General features: G+C 44.4%; 1 protein-coding gene across 1 annotated transcript; it reads right to left on the bottom strand.

Moving 5' to 3' along the window:
* Positions 1–5272: 5272 nt before the first annotated feature.
* IFFO2 (intermediate filament family orphan 2) lies at positions 5273–17697 on the bottom strand. Its single transcript, XM_010022033.1, has 9 exons — positions 17644–17697; positions 17251–17346; positions 14843–14983; positions 12962–13104; positions 9796–9916; positions 7032–7034; positions 6870–6959; positions 6093–6223; positions 5273–5378 (listed from the first exon to the last, which is right to left on the bottom strand). Exons 1-9 carry the CDS (start codon positions 17677–17679, stop codon positions 5273–5275), a joined length of 867 nt encoding a protein of 288 aa, XP_010020335.1. The 5' UTR covers positions 17680–17697.
* Between the last annotated feature and the right edge of the window lie 2374 nt (positions 17698–20071).

Genomic DNA, 20071 nt, shown 5'->3' on the forward strand with positions numbered 1-20071 from the left:
CCATGGCAACGACACAGCTCTGAAGCCACCCTGGGGTTGGTTTTAAGCATCATCATCATCATTTCCTCCAAATACAGAGCCAGCCAGACCTGTGAGCCCCATCTCTGCTTACAGAAGCACTTCACTGCTGGAGTGCCTCAAATTAGGAGGGAATTGAGCTCTAGAAGCAGCAAATACCCACTGCTTAAACACAAGTTGTTGCTTCTTCAAAAGAGAAGCTTTGAAAGGCTCCCACAATCGCGGAAGGGTCTTAAGACACTGAACTTACAGACAAAAAACAGACAAGAGGAAACAAATCGAGTGGTTTTCACTGCTCTGCCAGAGACTTGTGTTCAAGCCTTTAGTGTTCCCCTCTCCAGAAACAGGATGGCAAGGGACTGAATAAAGGATCTGGCAGGCTGTGTCTCTAGTTCACCTCTAAGACCAGCAGTATCAACACCAGGATACTACGTGCTGCCTTGAGTGGCAATTTGTTTTCTCATTTAGAAGTCAAACAGAAGTTCGAACCTACTAAAAGCTTAAATCTGGGTGACTTAACACTGAAGGCAAAGCTTTTTAAAACCTGTGTGTTCCCCTGCAACCAAGTCCTGGACCAGTGCAAAAGAATAAAAAGAGCTAGAAGTCCTGAAGAAACATATGGAAAATCCTCATCAGGGTACTATTAATCATGGAAGCACTAGGATTTCTTCATTTTGCTGTGATAAATCATGCTTTTTAAACATTCAGCTCTAAAATGAAGCACTCAAATGTGAAACACAACCAGAGGCTTCCCAGTATTGCAATTCTCCTGCTGCACTCTCCAATACAAACATTTTTCCACGATTTTCCAGAGCCAAGGGAAACAAAAGGAAATAGCTGCTTTAGTGAGCCCGCAGCAGCGCTGTGGCAAGGCTGTGAGCACCCCCTCATCGCCGCGGCTTTCCCTCTGCCAAGCCTGGACCAATGACCCAGCTTCTGCTTTTGTTGGCAGGAATGGTTACTCAAAATAAATAATCTCAGATCAGAAGCAGCTTTAGAACTAGATTCAGGCACGATTCCGAGCTATTATTTCATTTCATGGAGTTAATTCCAATTTCTGTGTGGACAAACACCATTTATCTTCGAGGCAGATAGAACACAAAGGATGCTCTGGGGCAGGATTTAAACCTCCTGTGCCACAGCGGGATGTGGCACAACCCAGTGTGCTGGGGGTTGGAACTGGATGATCTTAAGGTCCTTTCCAACCCAAACCATTCTGTGATTCTCATCACCCTGGTATTCAGGGGAGCAAACAGAGGTTCTTACCCTCACAGCAGAACACCCCACCATCAGGGGAAGGGAAACACACCAAAATGGGTGTTTTCACAGCAGCAGCGATTCTGCAGTGGCAGAAAAGCTGTTAAGTGTTTGCCTTCCCCCTCTTGCTCGACGAAGCGATGGGCGAGTGCTTCACAGCCATACCTGCTCATGTTGTTTCCACATTATCACTTGAAACCACTGGAGAATTTGAAGTCCCACCAGAGCAGAAGATATTTTACAAGGGAATAATTGCATTTGCTAACAGAGTTCTGTTTGTACTTTAAAAACCTCTAATAAAAATAGACTATATAGTGGGGTTTTATAAATAGATTACACATTTAGCTTAGATGAGTTTCATTACATCCCTCCCCCCCTTTAAAGAGTTTTGTCTTTAACTCATGTGAACTAACATGATAATTACTAAGTCTTTGCAAAAACACATTTGTACCACATTATTCTTTGGACATTTTTGAACATGCATCCACAAAAGCAACTGCCATTCGTTTACTGAAAACAGTTGTGTTGTACAAACCCATTTTAGGAATCAGATCGAGTCTTACACTGCTAACAAGCAAAAAAATTTGCTTCCTTGAAATCCCCGTTTAAAAAATGAGAAACAATGAGGAGGATTTTCGGATAAGTCTAAAAACGTGTCAATATGACACTGCCGTAAGAATAGAAAACAAAAAGAAAGTATTTACAGCTTTACAAAGGAAAAAAGAAAAGAGGTCATCAGAATCATTTCCAGCATTTTCACCTCTGTTTTTTCTGGCAAACTTTTGATCTGGTTTCTACGGAGTGGTTATATGCAAACAGAACAGGACCACTGTCAGCTAAGTCAGCAGCATCGCTTGAAACTAAACCAAAGACCTCCGAGGGAAACTCTCAAGGACCAACCGTGGTGATCCACTGAGTCCTACACAGCCTAAATAAAAATCAAACCCCGATCCCGAGTATGAAAACACCTTTTCTTCTTTAAAAATGGATTAAATATGCTTATAAGAAACAGACACCAACAACCATGGTAATTAACTGTCATACACATCACCACCATACACATTAATTCTAAACCCTCTACTCTAGCCCCGCATCCCTTACACTTCCCAACAGACACAACCCTACTACAGATGCTCCTTGTAATTATGGCTATGAGATAAACCCGAGGTTACAGCTACCTTGTTACAGCTGAAGTTCTGCTTCCTCACCTGGCTCTCGCTGGCAAACTGAGGATATTCTGTTCTTTCCTACCCTCACCACCCCAGCTCCCAGTTTCAAGAACTCTCAGCCTTTATCCTACCAGGACACTGAGTTTAAAAGGAAACAAATCCCACAACACAGCAGCAGCTAAGCCGGACGGCCGTTGAAATTGCTCCCTTTTCTCCAGTACCAAAGAGCATTTCCCAGCTGAGGAGAGCCAAACGACAGCCTCCACCAAGGCTGGGTCACTGTGCAAGTCGATTGCTTACCAACGCCTCCACCAAAGTCACTAAAGCATCACAGACATTCAGCTTTGGCAGATGGTTTCTCAGCCTAGTGAGAAACTATGTATTAGCAGCTGAAGTTCATACAGGCTTGAAAACCTTAAGAGTACTTGATTGAAAACATGCAGTCCCAGCCCCCTCACAAAAATACCCCCTCTCTTGTCCCCCACCCACCCCCCAGCTTGCAGCCCTAATGAACGTGACATTTACCACTTTGGCCATATAACAAATAATAGGAATGAGCACTTTGGAATAAAGTTTCTTTTCCAGAGAAAAGTTATCTACATTACATGATGAAAGAGGCTTTGAAAAAGCCCCTAACCCACACCACAGGAACCAAGAAGTTGCTAGCTACTCTATAAATAACTGCACTGAGTAAGGAAACCACCAGAATATCCTTGGATCTGTTTTCTTGGACAGAAACCATCAACTGTGGACCATGACCTCCACACTGTGGATCTAGATGGATCATCCCAGCACTCCTCCCCACTCTGAAAAACACAAGAAGCCTGTTTGATACGTGTAGCCTAAAGCACCATCATGTCTAAGCAGGAGATGGAGCTGAACAGTGACGAAACTCCAGGCAGCAACATGGGAAACTCAGATTAATTCGACATTACTGTACCCACAGTTACAGGGGGAACAGAAACCCTCCGAGGTCCTGCCCCTCTGCATAGCTGCACAAGACAGAGGCATTTCTGCCCAGGAAGGTGCCACATGCTGAGACATTTGCATTCTTTTTGGAAGAAAGCAGCACTGATTTACACTGGGTGCATGCTTACAATGCAGTTCTGCTGATTTCAGACCAATAGCCTGGAAACAATACTCAGGGAGCTAAACAGATTGGCCAGCTTACCTTTACATAACACTGAGAGGGTGCTTAAATCAGGTAGTTCCCTGCTCCTACATAGCAGCTTCTAAGCTTCCTGGCAGGAAAACAAATACATTTGGTATTTACTCCAAGTCTTGCAACTGCTAGTTAACTACACAGTTACCTTTAGGCAGTATTAACTACACTTTCAATCTTGGTCTAAAAAACAGACAGACAATTATTGGCTGAGGTTTATACCCTGTTTTTACCTGGCTGAGGTGCTACAATTCCCATTATAACCATACCTGATGATGACAGAGTTGCCCCAAACACCACCAAGACTTTTGATGCTGCTTTCTCCTGTGTAAAAATACAGAAAGATTGACAAAGTCTAGGTCTCCTCACTTTCTCACAGAGAAAGCACATGGCTGTCCCTCCCCAATTCTAGGGCAGCAGTAGTTTGGGATTCATTTTACTACGCCCTAAAAAGGATTACAGTATTTCCTGATGTTCAGCTTTCCTGAAGAACAGTGGTCTGGAACTCTCCCAGTGTCACGTCTCAAGCCTACGTCTATCCCACCACATGTCAGTTTATCCTGATGCTTCAACTATCCCACTCTAAACATCATGAAAGCAGCATAAAATGGAGTTATCTCCCTGTCAGCAAAGTCAAATCAGCAAACACCACGGTTTAAAAAAAGAACCCTGGAAAAAGAGAAAAACACAGAACACCACAAGAACTGAAGGGCTGATTCCCCTCCTAATCCAATCACTGGAAACAAAGGCATTGTAATATGACATTCCTCCTCAAAAGAAGCTCTACAGATAACTAACATGTGCAAATGTGGTTTTAGCTTTCCTTTCCCAAGAGATAACTGTTTCCCAGCAGGGACCAAACATTCCATATAAATAAGGCGAGCATTTTTTTTGTGTGGGTTTTTTTGCATAGAAGTTTATCAGTGATATTCCCACCCATGGAACCCTCCTCTGTCCCCTGCTTTGCCACCGAGCTGAGACCTGCTGCTTCTTCAGACTCTGGAGTCGAGCAGAGAGCTTGTAACACATCTCAAAGGCTCCTTCAGCCAGAAAGATGGAATTGAGAAACTCCTTTTAATATTGTAGAACTGCTCAATCCTAAAAGCTGTCACTACCCCTGCTCTTATTTTAAAGGTTTCAAGTTCAATTTGGACTGTCACAGTTCAAATTGTTACAGTTCAATTCTGGTTTTTTTGAGCCAGACTTTGGTAATGGCACCATAATTGTCTTGGGTTCACTTCTCGTTTTGCCAGCATTCTTTTTGCCAATGGGTGCAGCAGTTCAATAAAACCATGAGCTTCTTGAAATACCCAGAGCCTTTGCAGCACCATTCTCTGCTGCCAACAGATTAGGATTTGTTGAAAGAATATTTTGTATAAAAACACCTGCTATTAATATTCCACTGGAGCTCAAAGTGGCTCAGCTTGGGGCAAAGGCACAATTAAAACACCATGTTTTCTTACAGGACTCTGCATTTTATGATTTGTAGAACAATAGAAATTTACAGCACCAATCCTTGGGTGGGGTGGGGATGCGTGTAGGAATGAGTCCTTAGAAACCCTGTGTGAGGGCTTTCGAGTCTTAGTTTTATCTTCCCTCACATCAGTGTATTCTTTTATAATCTTTTCTTGCATCTTCCCTTTCACTGGAATGCTCCGACTGTGTATCAGGTGACCATGGGCTCCACATCCGTCTCTCTGTCCAACTCATCCTGAATTTCATCTGTGTTTCCTGAGTCGCTGCTGGCTACAGAGCTGGGAGATGGAGAATTTCTGTGGGGAAAGTCAGAGAAAGGTTCAGACAAGGAATTAAATATCAATGACAGAAAGGGGGGAAAAAGGAACCTTTGAATAAAATGGTGGCTTTCACTCCCCAAAATGTTTTGCAATGTACTTTATTAACATTAAACTTTGGGTTTATGGTAAATACCAGTAGTGAAACAGCCTGTATGCTGCCACCCCGCTCCTGCTTTTGTACAAGCACAAGGCCTGCCCTAGGTTTACTGGTGAGGAAATGGACAATAAACTTCCTACAGAGATCATATAACAAGTATAGACTTGAAAACTCTAAAAATGTTTATCATCTTGTTCTTTTAAGCCAGGATGTGTACTGGGGGCAAGCAAGAGCTAAGAAAAACCCCTTATAGTATAGGGTCTTTAACACATGAGAAGGTTAAACCCCACGTTCTTCATATAAGCCCACAGTCAAGGTTTAATCTGGGGTTTTGTTTAAGAGTTCTAGGCCCATGATGTTCAGACTAGACATCTATCCGAGTTAGAGATCCCTGGTTTTACCCACAGGTGTTGAATCCTTTGAGCTGTTACTGTGTGTAGGAACACACAGTTACAGAGTTCCTTTTTGACTGGTCTTTGATCCCCAACAAAGCACCTTATCTAAAGGACAAAACGATACTATTGCCTTTAAAACAAGTTGGGAGGAAACAAACTAAGCCTCTTGAAACAGCCCAGGCAGAAGGGTAACAATACCTGTCAGCTGAGCCTTTGATAAGCCTACGACAGGTTTCCATTTGGACATCCAGGCCCCTTTTCATACTACACATTTCCATGTACTCATGAAGGTGGCGATTCATGTCACTCTTGGCTGTGGCCAGTTCCAGCTGTAAGAGAGAATCATCAGCCTCAGGTGAGTTGGTAACAGCTTCTCCCAGCTTCACTGCATTCTGTGTGGAGATACTAAAGCTGCCCAGAGCCAAGCCAAAACATCCACACCATTTATGTTTAACCTCAGCGTTGTAAACCACCAACTCATTCATCAGCTTATGAAGTGCATTTTAATCGAGCTCAACACTGGTTTTAAGCAGCCCTCAAGTTGGGTTTTTTCTGCTGCTTGGCATCTTGTTTGTCAACATGCAGTAATTAATGAAAGCATGTTCTAGGCAGGGCAAAGATCAGGAGAAGCTACAGCTGTTGTGTCTGGCAACCTCCGAGGCCATGTCTTGGAAAGCATTTCCCAGTGTGACAGTGGATATGCAAGATAAATAGGGGATAAAGAATAATAGTGCATTTTTGTTCTCTTTGTTCAGAAGGTTCTCTCTCAACCAGCTACAGATTGATGCTTACTCAGTAATTGTGCTGTGCAGAGAATGGTATTTAGGAAAGAACCCCAAGGGTATGTGTATGTGTAGAGGAAAACGCCTTAGATGCACAGACATTCCACCTTTCCTCTGTGCATATACTGGACCAGAACACTGTATGTCTTCATCCACTAGAAAGAATTCACATGGTCATGATCCACTTCCTTACCTCTATCTGCCCTATTGTTTCCTGGTATTCCTTGTCTCTCGTTTTAAAGAAAGACTCTGTTTCGTGGATCAAGTTTCCCAGGTTTTCTTCCTGCAGGGGAAAGGAGGACACACAGAATTAGCAAGAATCTAACAAGGAATTCAGAAGGTTTTCTTGTTTAACCTGCTCAGAAATGCAGGTTGGGATGTTCTTTCATACAAAGATTCTTTTAAATACATTTTTTACACAGGCAGGGAATATTCTGCTTCTTAAAACACATTTTTGTACAATGACCATGGCTTTGTACACACAGATATAAAGTCTCTGATCAAGGGACCTACAGACCAAGGCTCCAGCAACTAAAAGCATACACCTGATGCTACTGAAGAACCAAACCCATGGATTTTCCTGAAGCTTTCACAGTCTGATCACACTTAGATTGTAACTGCTCTCCAGCCATGAGGCTTTGTTTTCCTTGCATTGACCAGACTGCTACTTACAGCTTTGCTCTGGAATGCTCATTTTCCAATTGCATATTATTACTCTGTCCTGGGTTCAGCTACAGCAGTCATTTTTTTCTCCTTCTTAGCAGCTGGTGCAGTGCTGTGGTTTTGACTTTCAGCCTGGGAACAACGCTGATAACACCGATGCTTTTACTTGATGCTCAGTAATGTTTACTCTGACCAAGGACTTTCTCAGTCTCATGCTCTGCCAGGGAGGAGGGGAAGCCGGGAGGAAGCAGAGGCAGGACACCTGACCCAAACTGGCCAAAGGGCTATTCCATACCACAGCACGTCATGCCCAGGATAGAAACTGGGGGGAGTTACCCGGAAGGTCCAGATCGCTGCTCGGGTCGGGCTGGGTATCGGTCGGCAGGTGGTGAGCGGTTGTGTCCTTTTCCCTTGTTATTCCTCTTATCATTATTACTGGTAGCAGCAGTGGTTTGTATTATACCTTAGTTACTGGAGTGCTGTTATCTCAACCCGTGGGAGCTACATTCCTCCAATTCTCCTCCCCATCCCTCCGGGAGCGGGGGGAGGAAGGAAGAGGGGGGGAGTGAGCGAGCGGCTGCGTGGTTCCAAGTTGCCGGCTGGGCTTGAACCACGACATACTCTGAAGTCCTTTCAGTCTCCATTAGCTCACACTTATGCTCTGCAAGAATTGTTTCCTGTTGAAATCTGGAACTGCTGGATAAAGCAAGCTCACTCCAGCGTGCTACTGATGAAATGCCACATGCAAGAACACATGCTGTCCCATAGGAAGCATTCTGCCAGACAGCAGCTCCCATAACATCATCACTTTGGACTGTCAGTACAGTCTGGGCTTCAAAACACACGGCATTATCTGAGGCTGTCACAGAGACTAAAACAACGTCACTGCTCTCTCTTGCATGTTATTACCTACCTCCTTTTTCCAGAAAGAAAATGAGCATCCACTTAATGCAACTGCACTGATGAGCATTAATTATGTTTCCATCCTCTGCTCATATCTGAGGCAGCTTTATCAGGATCATGCCTGGTATCAGCACCAGGCTATCCAGCCTATAGCTGCAAGAATCATTCCACTTATCCTTTTATATGCAGAAGTGCTTTAAGGAGCAAGGTCATAAAAGAAGGTGGCTATGGCACCGTGTAAGAACTTGAAAGGAATAAAGCCACTGGAAGAAGATTCAGACATGTAAAGCACGATGTTAAAGACCAGGCACAGTTGGAGCAGTCTTTATTCTGAACCTCCATCTACAAGACAAATCTACCCTTTCCTTGTATAATTTTCATTTAGAAGGATTTAAGCTGCTTAAGACCTTTATGGAGTTTTTGCACGTAAGGTCTGAGTTCGGCAATATTCCTCTGATAGCTCTGCTTATACATGCACACACGGGTATATGCAAATCAATGTGTCACTAATTCCAGCACATGGCTGCACATTATCACTCTGCCACTCTCCCTGCTCAGAAGACGACATGTAGCTAAAGCACACTGCTTTCTGCAGCCCTAGCACTTCCCAGTAATCTCTGCAGTTTCAGAGGATGCCAGATGATCTACAAACGGGAAGACGTAACATTAACACGCTCCTGGCAGTCAACACAAGACAATATTCAGGAGACTGCTGCCTCAGCATCTTTACACTACAGCACTGATGGAAGGAGGCAGGATTATTTCTTACCTACTGCTGTTGTGCTGCTCTGTAATGAAATAATAGCATTGCATTTAAAGACTACCCGCACAAAGCCTGACCTTGGCATTTCAATCACTCTTTAGGCTCGTTTAAAAAGGCTCAGGAGTCACCGAATGAGGCAGCATGCAGCCATTAGCTTATTTAGTGTGGGATCTTAAGGATTAAAAGCAAGCTGTTTATTATCCACCAATGCCAGGAGAATCCTATTGACTAAGAAGATGGAAGCACAAGATTCACGGCTTCAGAAGATCCCTGGGGCCTTACGCAGTCCTGCAGCCCCAGCTTCTTTGTTTGTGATGGGATATACATGCTCTAACACCTTCCACAGGCCATCCTGAGTTTATTTTGCTCCCCACTAAACTGTGCCATCATATGTGCTGCGGGTACTATTTTGACAATTAAAATGTGAGCAATAATCTACAGAGATGCTGTGTAGAAGATACATGGCTCAAGATAAACGCCTGCTTAGGGTGGCGGGTGTGATGTGATGCTCCTGCAACAGCCAGCCACGCTGGATCTTTTGACACTCACGTGGTACTTTTAAATACTCAGCTTGAAGGAGCAGAAGAAATGAAGTTTCAAATAAACTGATTGCACAGACTGAAAAGCAACCACAGAGAGAAAGCACTAAGAGGATTTTTAAATCAAAGCAAGCTTGTGTGGCAAACTAGATCATCAGTCAAATATCCAAAGGCTCCGATGGCTGAAAGAGCAGCTGAGGGGTACAGGTTCTGCAGAAAACAGTTTGAGAGAAGGAGGGAAATAAACTCACCTCTCCTTGGAGGTCAATGGAAGGATTGCAGTTTGTGAAGTCTTCCCAGAGCAGCAACGTTTCCTCATTCTCCTCCCATGTTAAACTATCACAGTCATCATCAAAATCGAATGTCTCCCGACTGTTAAGGGAACAGAAAAAGCATTAGTGAAAACGACTCCAGCCCCACTCCTCTAATTAATCATTCCCTAATTAATCATGAAAAGAGGGGCTATGAGGACTGAGCGCAGGAAACAATGCAGCAGCTGAAAATCCTCACGGGTTTTACAAACAGGCTTTGCCACTGTCCAAGTCCCTCACTCCTGGGCTCTTTGCCACCCCACCCCCAAGCCGAATAAAAGCTCCTTGTTACTCTCCTTTGCTGGCAGCCCTCAGCCCTAGCTCTGTCCTCCAGGTGGTGCTGCACATTAGTGTCCCCTGTTTGCAAAACCACAAAAACGTTTGAAACGACTCTTTTTATACATGGGAAAATGAGTCCAAACAGTGTGAGGAGTTTTACAAGAAACAGCCACCAGAAGACTCCCTGCTGCTTTGCATGTTGAAGTTCAGCCAACATTTCCCCTGCAGCACTTAAAACACATCATTTCCAAAAGTAACAATGAGGAAAAACTCAAAGCGACGTGCAGGTGAGCAGAAATACTCACTGTTGACTTGGACAACAGAGATACTACTACAGCCACTTAAGACTGAGAACAAACAGCGGCAAGAGTGGCCTTTAACCTTGTTATGTGGTTAAGCCCCTTTAGTATGTGCTGTTGTGTAATAAAGGAAAGTTTTAGAAGGCACCGAGTCCCTGTTGGTTTGAACAGCAGCAGAGCAGAACACCAGTAGCTGCTTCTTGTCCTTGCTAAGGAGGCCTGACAAAAACCTGAATTTGCTCCCAGAAGCAGCCTGCTCATTTCAGACTGATGCATTTTTATTGCTTGAGCTCACTTCCTTTTAAGCAGATAACATCTCAGGCCGGAAGCAGAGGCCAATACTGTCTTCAGGAGGCTGAAGAGCTTGGCAAGAGACAAGCTATTTGCCTGGACTCAGCATGACTTTAAAAAGTCATTAAACCAAAACCCCTATAAACTTGGACATACAGAATCGTGCCTTTTGCAATGCAACTTTTTCACATCAGTTCTTTTCTGCAAGAGCTATCCTTGTTGGAGAGCACAAAGGCTCCAGTTCTGGCTGCTGCTTACTTCAGACACACACTGTTCAAAGCTGACTGCATTGACTTTACACTACTAGACACGTAAGGAGTAGGTTTGTGACAGATAAAATGCAAGTTGTTTTGTTTCTGTGAATGACAGAAGCTCTTCAGCTGTGTATTTTCTACTTCACAAAGAGCCCAAATCCAGACAGCCTTAGAAATGTACCATCCCCAATAAGCCACGAACACTATTCTAGATCAAGCCAATTTGAACCTATCAACAAGCGTCCTGCAGTGATTCGTGCCACGTGTAATAGGATGAGGAGATAAGAACTTCATTAACAGCACCAATAAAAAGCAGGTATCACAGCACAGGTTTAGGAACAAGACAAAACTAAAAGCTAAATGCAGTACCAACCTTGTAGCTAAATCTTAGCCTCTTGCTTTTCTAACACCTACACTCTCTGCTGTCACACTGAGTTTTAGCAATAGAGAAGTCAAAACTCTATTTATTACACTGAATTTTCTTAAGGCCTAAAGATATCTAAACCAAGAATCCTAACAAGAGGAGTTACCTATGACTTTGGCAGGAAACATGCCCTCCTGGATGTGAAATTCAGGTAGAAAGACAGACATTCCATGAAAACAGAACTTTAGGGAACAGCTGACGACAGAAGAGGAGTTAGTGCTTCCTGGAAAATTTCTTGTGTACTCCTACATGTGAAATACCGTCCTACATTGTGTGGGAAAGCACTGGGAATTCTTCCTTCTGCAGTCACTGCAGGAGTTGGCAGAAATCACTGCTATTCAGTGCTGGGGAAGTCAGACCTACAGTGCTTGCTGGGGCTATTCTCTGCCAAAAGAAAACAGCAGAGACCCTCAAAAGCCTCACCAGGCTGTGGCCACCTCCATCACTTCCAGAACAGGAGAAGAGAACAGCAGGACACAGCACCAGCCAGCTTCCTGCACTGCTTTGTGTGCCACCAAGGTGCAGAGAGTCTCTTCTCGAGTGCAACAAACTTCGAAAGGCTCCAATTTGGGAGTCTTTAGGCAAAATAAATGCCAGTCCTTCCAGCTGGGGAGACCAGATTCTGCAGCAAGGCTTAAAACTGCTAAAACTGATCTTCTGGACAGACCCACCACTACCATTTGCCTATAGCTCCACTGAAGGACCATGCAAAACACTACAGAAGTTTATATCCACTTTGATCTGAGCTTTCAGTGATCTTGCCTAAATCCCATCCAGCCCAAGCAGCAGTGAGGTTCTTTCCAAAACTCTAGAATCTAGTTTTCAGCCAAATACGCGGAATAGACTCAAGTTTTGTACTTTTTTATGGTGTTGCATATTTCTTGTTTTGCTACTGTTGTAACAGTACTGCATTGGAATACTGTGTACAGTTCTGGTGTCCCAAGCATAAGAAGGACATGGAGCTGTTGGAGCAAGCCCAGAGGAGGCCACAGGGATGATCAGGGGCTGGAGCACTTCCCATTTGAAAACAAGCTGAGAACATTGGGGCTGTTCAGCCTGGAGACCTCATAGTAGCCTTCCAGTATCTGAAGGGGGCCTGTAGTAACATGACAATCAGTGACAGGTTCAAACTGAAACAGGGGAGATTTAGGTTGGATATAAGGAAGCTCTTCCCTGTGAGGGTGCTGAGGCGCTGGCACAGGGTGCCCAGAGGAGCTGTGGCTGCCCCATCCCTGGCAGTGTTCAAGGCCAGGTTGGACACAGGGGCTTGGAGCAACCTGCTCTAGTGGAAGGTGTCCCTGCCCGTGGCAGGGGGTTGGGGCTGGATGACCTTTAAGGTCCCTTCCAACCCAACCCATTCTATGATAACAGCTTATAGCAGAAGCAGATGTCTGTAATTTTTTATATTCTCTATGGTTCCCCTTACTTAAGGGAGGAACAAAAATCAGTTCATTTTATTTGAATTTCCAGACAACCTTCAAGCATGTGGCAGCTCAAGTGTTCTGGGACTAAGTCTGCATTTCAGAACAAGCTTTCCCCACGTTGTCCATGATACTCACAGCTGATTAAACATACGCTTCATTTCATCTGTGATGTTCAAGGAGCAGCTGACCTCATCGTCAGAGAACCTGCTGTTGTCTCCATCCTGTTCAGAGAGGTCATCATCAGACGTGAGCTTGCGCTCTTTCTTCTTGGAAGCCACCTTAATTGGAGAGAAGAGCAGTAACTAGAAGGTTCAACTGAGGTGCTGCACCATGAGGGGCAGAAAGAAAGGAGAGGCATTAGGTTTGAGCAGATACAACTGTTCATCAGGTCCCAGGCAATTCAGGCCCTGCCCGTATTTAAGACAGGAATTGCATCTGTTAATGGGTGGTGAACACAGAGCACAAGGAAGCAGTTCAGAACAGGGAAGAGCAAAGCAAGCTGCAGGCTGCCAGTGCTCTACAGATGTCCATCTGTTCACTGGCACCGGTCTGTGATCGACCAGAGCACGTGCAGAGGTTAGAATGATACAGGGAAAAGCACAAGCTGGCAGGAGTGCCCAGGCAGCAGGCTTGAGAGCAATGACAGAACTCTCCCTCTCTCCTGCCACCACCACAGGACTGAACTACTGCAAAAGAGCAGACAGGAAGCCTTGCTAGAGAGCCTTGATTCAGGGTCACTCCCACCCCAGCAGCAGAGGCAGGCTGCTCATCTGCAGGCTGACAGAAGAAGGGTTAAACTGAACCATGAAAATGCCTGGACAGCCTCAAAGAAATGAAGTTCAGAAACATACAGAGAACTCAAGGGATGCCCCTGCAAGGGGTGCAGAGGATCACTTCTTCATCTGAGGGCTGTGAACAGGAAAGAGATTCACAGATGGTGCCACAGAGTCACAAACACACAGTCCACTCCCAGCCTACTCTAGGTTTTCCTCTACTCAGCATATAAACCATCCCTTACTGGTATTGTTCTCCACGATGATCATTTTAACCACTGCATGCTTGACCAGAAGCATGCTCTGCAGTTACCTTTGAGCAGAAAGATATGGCAATTCTACTCAAAGACAGGAGGGAACCACTAGCACAATGCAATGGCTCAACATGCTAGAAAATAATTGCCTCCCATAAGGAAATCTGAGTCTTTTGGGATACAACGGGAAAAAAAAAAAGAATCTATCAAACATTTAAAGCAACTTCCCTATAGCCAGGAAGCACAACCAGTAGAGACCACAAGGATCTCTTACAGTGGTTCTGTACAGCATTTAGCACACTATATGGCATCACCATACAGAGAAAAGCGTCCAACTTATTCAAAGACTGAACAAGACACACTTAGATCAAAGTAGAAGGAAGCTGGATTAATCCCAATTGAAACTGCAGTTGGGACAGAAGACCAGCTGCATCAGGAGTTACAGGTTTGCTCCACGCAGAGCTGTAACCACTTGCTTTTGGAGCAAATCAAATCACTTTCCTATGAGCACCAAGGAGCCACATTAGGTCAATGAAAGCAAGGGGAGTTTCTAGTTCAAAGCAGTCATAGCTCACCATCACAGAAGTGTTATTTCTGGCCTCGGAGCTTGAGCCAGAAATAAGAACATTCAGATGACACTTGCAAAAGCTTAAAACCCCTCACTTGTGAAGGGAACAAATGTGAGGAAGCCATTTATACAAACCTACACCCTGGAATGCTTTTTTCCCTGCATTCATTGTAGACTAGCATCAGACTAAGAGTGTGTCTTAAAGGTCATCCTGAGGCTTCTTAGCTTAAACTCTCTAAGTGTTGTGCTCTAAGCACTACAGCAGAAGAGAGCTACGCTTCAAGACTGAGAAAGAAGAAAGTGTGTCTGCACAGAGAAATGTCAAGAGAAGGCAAATGACCTGGACCACACTCCTCAACGCTGCTCCCTCTTGTCCCCTCACTCCCTGTCCTACCCTATGGAAAATTCATGGCCTAATCACCTGGAATATCTTGGAAACGTCTTCAGAGTTGCGCTGCTGCGCTACATCGCACAGCTTGGCTGTGATATCGATTCGCCGACAGATGTCCATGTCCACCTTCATGGCCTTTTCTTGAATCTTTGTGTCCAGGTCTGTCATGGGCTGCAGGAAGGACAGTAGTGATTATCCTCTATTATTATACAGTTCAGGAAAGAAGAGATACCCCTCAGTATCTCTCTAACCCCAGGGCACACCACTCTTAAACAATATTACATCTTGTTCTCTGGGAAAGGCAGTACATGGACAATCTAAATGGACTGGACAGCTAACAAATAACATTCATATCTGAGTCTAATCCAGTTCCAGAGTGTTCTGCCACTGGAAAACCTATCCCCACCCCAAAACAACTGCTAGATGTGGCAACAGGCAAATTGTATGGGACGATAAAGCTTTAAAAATGGAGCAGAAAAACCCTGCTGAGACCAGGCATGACCGAATAAAATCTAAGACCTGGGACTATGCAACAGTTCCCCTCCTTTCCGACAGGAAAACTGTGCCTGCAAGGGGCAGCTGCTTTTAAAACAGACCCCAGGTTACACATGAAAACATGAAATTAAGACTGGATCTACAGAGATCCATGAGAACTTGTGACACACAAAACACTCCTCATGGCACTAACCTGGCTTCCAGCCTAGCAAAAATCCTATTTGAGAAATATCTTGTCTTGCTTCCCTCTGGGCAGTAATTATAAACATCATTTATAGGAGATACTCCCACTCAGACAGTACATCTGGCTCCTTATGAAGAAACATTAAAGTAAAAAGCACATTTTCCAGCCTAGACAAGACTTACTCTGCTAGAAAGTACCACTTCAATGGCCAGGCAATGCTTCCTCCGTGACCAGAAAAGCAGAAACACCCTTTGCAGAGCATTCTTAAATACCAAATCCCTTTTCCAAGAACAAAACGTTGGGTTTAGGGTTTTTGTTTGGTTGGTTTAGTTTGGTTTTGGTTTTAAACTATTAGAAGAGTTCTCCTCCAGCCCCTGTCAGCCACCTTTGGACAAGCTAAAGATCTCTGTTTTACAACCACACTGAGAAGAAATTCCTGAACACTGAAACACTCTTAAACACTCTTAGTTGATAGGTACCAGCAATTCTTACCCACAGGAAGGCAAGAGCCACATGCCAACATCCTGCATTTCTCTGCTCTAAATATTTAGACAGCGAGATTCAAAACAAGCCTTCTCACTGCTTTCCTTATGCTCTCTTCTCCCTTACAGGGGTTGCAAAGCCCAAAGCACACTTGCTCTCAAGTTGAGGAGGATGTTTGCCTTCACCACCACCCTTTGGGTACACATGGAGCAATGCTTCTTCCTCAGTGAAAACGTCATGACAGTGATGCAGGCCTAAGGAGTTCTCCCTTTCACACTGCCTCCAACCATGCGTGCCTGTCCTCGATTAAACACTGAAAGAAGAGACAGCTAATTGCCAAATTTCACAGGAACAGTGGCCCTGAGAGAATGGATTTGACACCAGGGAGCAGGTTCTGCAAGTTTCTATACACCCAGAAGGAAGCAGTTCTATGCAAAATTACTGAATAAATAAGCATAATAGGACATATTCATTAGACAACTGGTATCTGCACTACTTCAGTCTTACAGAGAACAGCACCTCACTTGATGTTCACTTGGCTTATCTTTCTAGACACCTGCATGAGTATATGCTCTCAGTATGTCTAAGTGTTCAAGGCCAGGTTGGACAGGTCTTGAAGCAACCTGCTCTAGTGGAAGGTGTCCCTGCTTTAAGGTCCTTTCCAACCAAAACCAGTCAAATTATCCAGTCACAGCCTAAAAGATCCCCAGCCTTGAAGTGAAGTCAGGATCTAATGAGACACAAGTCTTTTACCAAAACAATCAGGTCGAAGCAGCACTGGAAACAAAGCCAGGTACTTGAACCAGTGATACTGGGTTAATCAGTTCAGAGCTTTCCTAAAGGGAATTGGGAAATACATAGAAATCCCTTTCTGACCATGACTCTCTCGTGTGACTCAGAGCAGAATCCCTCCTGGTAGCAGTACGTGGTGCTGCTCAGTGATGAGTCCTTCACCCTGACCTGTCAGTTCTCCAACATCTGTGCCATGGCTGCAGATGTGAACACTGGCACTGCCAGCTGTGGAGAACAGGGAAGGGAGGAAGAGTCCAGGTTATGGGCTAAGCAGCAAAGTTAATGCATCTCTACACAGACCAGACAGGAAGCAGGGGGCAGGGTGATCTGTCTGATGCATTAGATCATAAAGGCAGCCATAAATGCTAACTACAAAGCAGCACTCACTAAGACCATAACCTTTTCATGAATGAAGCCATTTGCATGACACACACATTTGACAAAGGCAGTGGGAGTTGGCCACTCTGCTCTCCAGTGTACTTACATCACTCATCAGACCCTTAAAGACCACAAGTTCTGCTTTCAGTCTCTCAATCTTTTCATTTAACTCCTCATGGAGAGCTTCGGCTTCCTGGGCCTCCTGCAAGAGAAAGCACACAAAGAACTAAGGGCTAACAGGTCAATATATGCTTCCTCACTTAACCTGAAGAGGGCTGATAAGGCTTGTCACCACCCCCAGACCTCACTTTGTCAGGGACTTCAGCCTCCCTGCTTCAGCTTGCAAACATCAACACTGTTCTCTAGCATTGAGCAATGCAGTCAGCTGCTCTAGCTAGAAGAGAGACTTGAAATTAAAAGACAAATTCAAGTTATTACCAGCAGAATAAAAGGCACAGAGAAAACCTGTACTTTTCAGTACATACTATTTAAAGCTTACCTCTCGTAAGGTTTCTACCATAGATTCCAGACTCATTCTCCTTGTGAATTCCTCTTCCCATCTGAAAGACAAGATTTGGAGGCCAAGTGTTAACTGATTTCCCCCCCTCAAAATCACAAGTCTTCTGATAGCTGTAGGATGATGACAGTTACTTGAAATGTAAAGCAGATGGTCCCCCACACTTGTACACCCTTAGCACAGGAACGTTAAGCCTGTAGGAGACTAAAAGCTAAATCCACTTCCGCTGGGATCTCTACTCTTCCTGCTCTCCTATGCAATACTTGGTTGCAAATAAAGTGGGCCATTTTCACTGCAAGAAGAACCAGTTGAAGGCAAGTTACGTGAATCAGCAGCTGTACTATTCATCTGTTCACTCCAATCAATTCATACCTTAATGTGCTTTTGATATCAAAATCCTCAATAATCTACATGCCTCAATCATATCCCAGCACTATCACTTCAAGGAGTACTCAGAGAAGCATCCTTGAACGCAGGGAACACACACTCACTCTGCTGCAGTACTGAATGGGCAGAAGAAAAGGAATTACAAACTATGTAATTAAACCTCATACTATGAGCATCATGGCATTTGAGTTCCTTATTGGATTAAGTGCATAAATATCCCAGTTCCCCTTTTTCAGCATCAAAACCCTTTAAGGAGCAAAAAGCACTATCTGCCCATACTAACTCGAAAGCTGAACTCTTGAAAACATGATGATACCCCATTCACACACATTGCTATGGTTTGAGTTTGGGGAGGAGAGAGGAAGTTAAACGTGTCCCTCTTTTTGAATGGGCAGTGGTGTCGCATGAGCCTTGTCCAGTCTATTATAACAACAGGAATTACACCCCTGGAAGAGAAACTTTGGATACCACGTGAGGAAAAACAATCTTGTGAATACCATCTCTGAGTAGCAGCATGGTAATTTCTGTTGCCACTTCAACACTTTATAGCCTAACTGAAAAGGGAAAACCATGGCCCAGAAATCCATGAAATCAAAGGATTCTTAAAAATGCAAGGTTAAATTTGCCCAAATGCATCGTTTCCTCCTTTTTTCAAACCCACAAGGGAACCTGGTGATGGGGAGGTTGCAGATATTCCCACCGAGGCAGCCGGTTTGATGCATGTGTAATCACTTTGCCACTCGATACATCTCCACATTCCAAGCTCAAATTTAATCCCATCTGAAATGGAAGCCAGGGGGGACCCTTTCAGCAGGAGCAGGCTCCGTGCTATGGCAGTTTGCTGTCTTCAGGAGCAATCACAAGCACCTGAAGGGGTTACATCTTAATGCAGCAGCAGCTCAGAGGAGCACAGTGCCAAGATGACATGCTGCCTGCATCTGCTTCTTCCTGCTATTGTGGGGCAGGAATCTCCAACATCATGGCCTGTGGATTCTCTGTCACACAGTCCGATTTATGCAGGAAGCCTTGTTGTGCATCTTTTTAGCAGCAACAATTTATTGCCAAGCAAAGGAAAATATTTAGGTTGAAATTTGCATTTGTCATCAAATGTTTTAGTTCATATTTGCAATTCCTTTTTGTTTTTTTCACTACTAATACACATATTTCTATAAAAATAGTAACTGGATATTAAAATGTGTTACCCAGATTTTAATACTAAAGTCAGCAAGGTGAAACTAAAGCAAATGGGTTTGCAATCTGGAAGATGGGCTCCTTCTGTTACAGGAGGAGTGTCGCATGGCTTTAATCATTCCTCCTGGTCTCTCTGCCATCAGGCTGTCATTTAGGGCTGGAAGTCAGGCAGACACTGCAAAAATTGATAGGGTGCTTCTCCAGGTCTGCACGGTTGCAGGGAGGACTCCTGCCCGCACCCAGCTCCGCCTGCTGACGATTTGCACCCTCACAGTGCACTGTGCATCCTGCACAGGGGAAATCATAACTGGGTGGTTCTACAGCCTCTGCCAAAAGGCAGGGAAAAGGATCAGCATTCCTCCGAGCAGTGCAGCCGGCCTGGGCTGCTGCCAGAATTACACATCTCGGTCTGCTCAGACCCAGACCTTCCCCATCCAGCAGAAATTCCACGAGTTCCACTCTTTTTCCTTTGTGCCATTTTGCAGCACAGTGATTTACAGCCCTAATTCCCTTCCATCGTACTCATGATGTCTTCAAGAGGAAAAGGATTGCCTTTTTTACACACATACGTACCCTCCCTGCAATTCCTCTGTTCCTCATTATAGGAACAATAAAGCAAGCAGGTAATTTTTAACCAAAAAGTTCATGTCTAACAAAGAAATTTACACTGGACTGACATAAGGATCCTCATTCTGAACCTCAGAGCACATTTCTCCCACCCACCACCAAGCTGATTAACCTCATTTAACAGCTAAAAATGCCAATCTTACTTTCTCCTCACATGGAGACCTCAGGAGACTATTTGTAAGGACGAGAGGAAGGAAACGGACAG

Source organism: Nestor notabilis, unplaced genomic scaffold (genome assembly GCF_000696875.1).
Source record: "Nestor notabilis isolate BGI_N333 unplaced genomic scaffold, ASM69687v1 scaffold26479, whole genome shotgun sequence".
NCBI classification, from domain to species: domain Eukaryota; kingdom Metazoa; phylum Chordata; class Aves; order Psittaciformes; family Psittacidae; genus Nestor; species Nestor notabilis.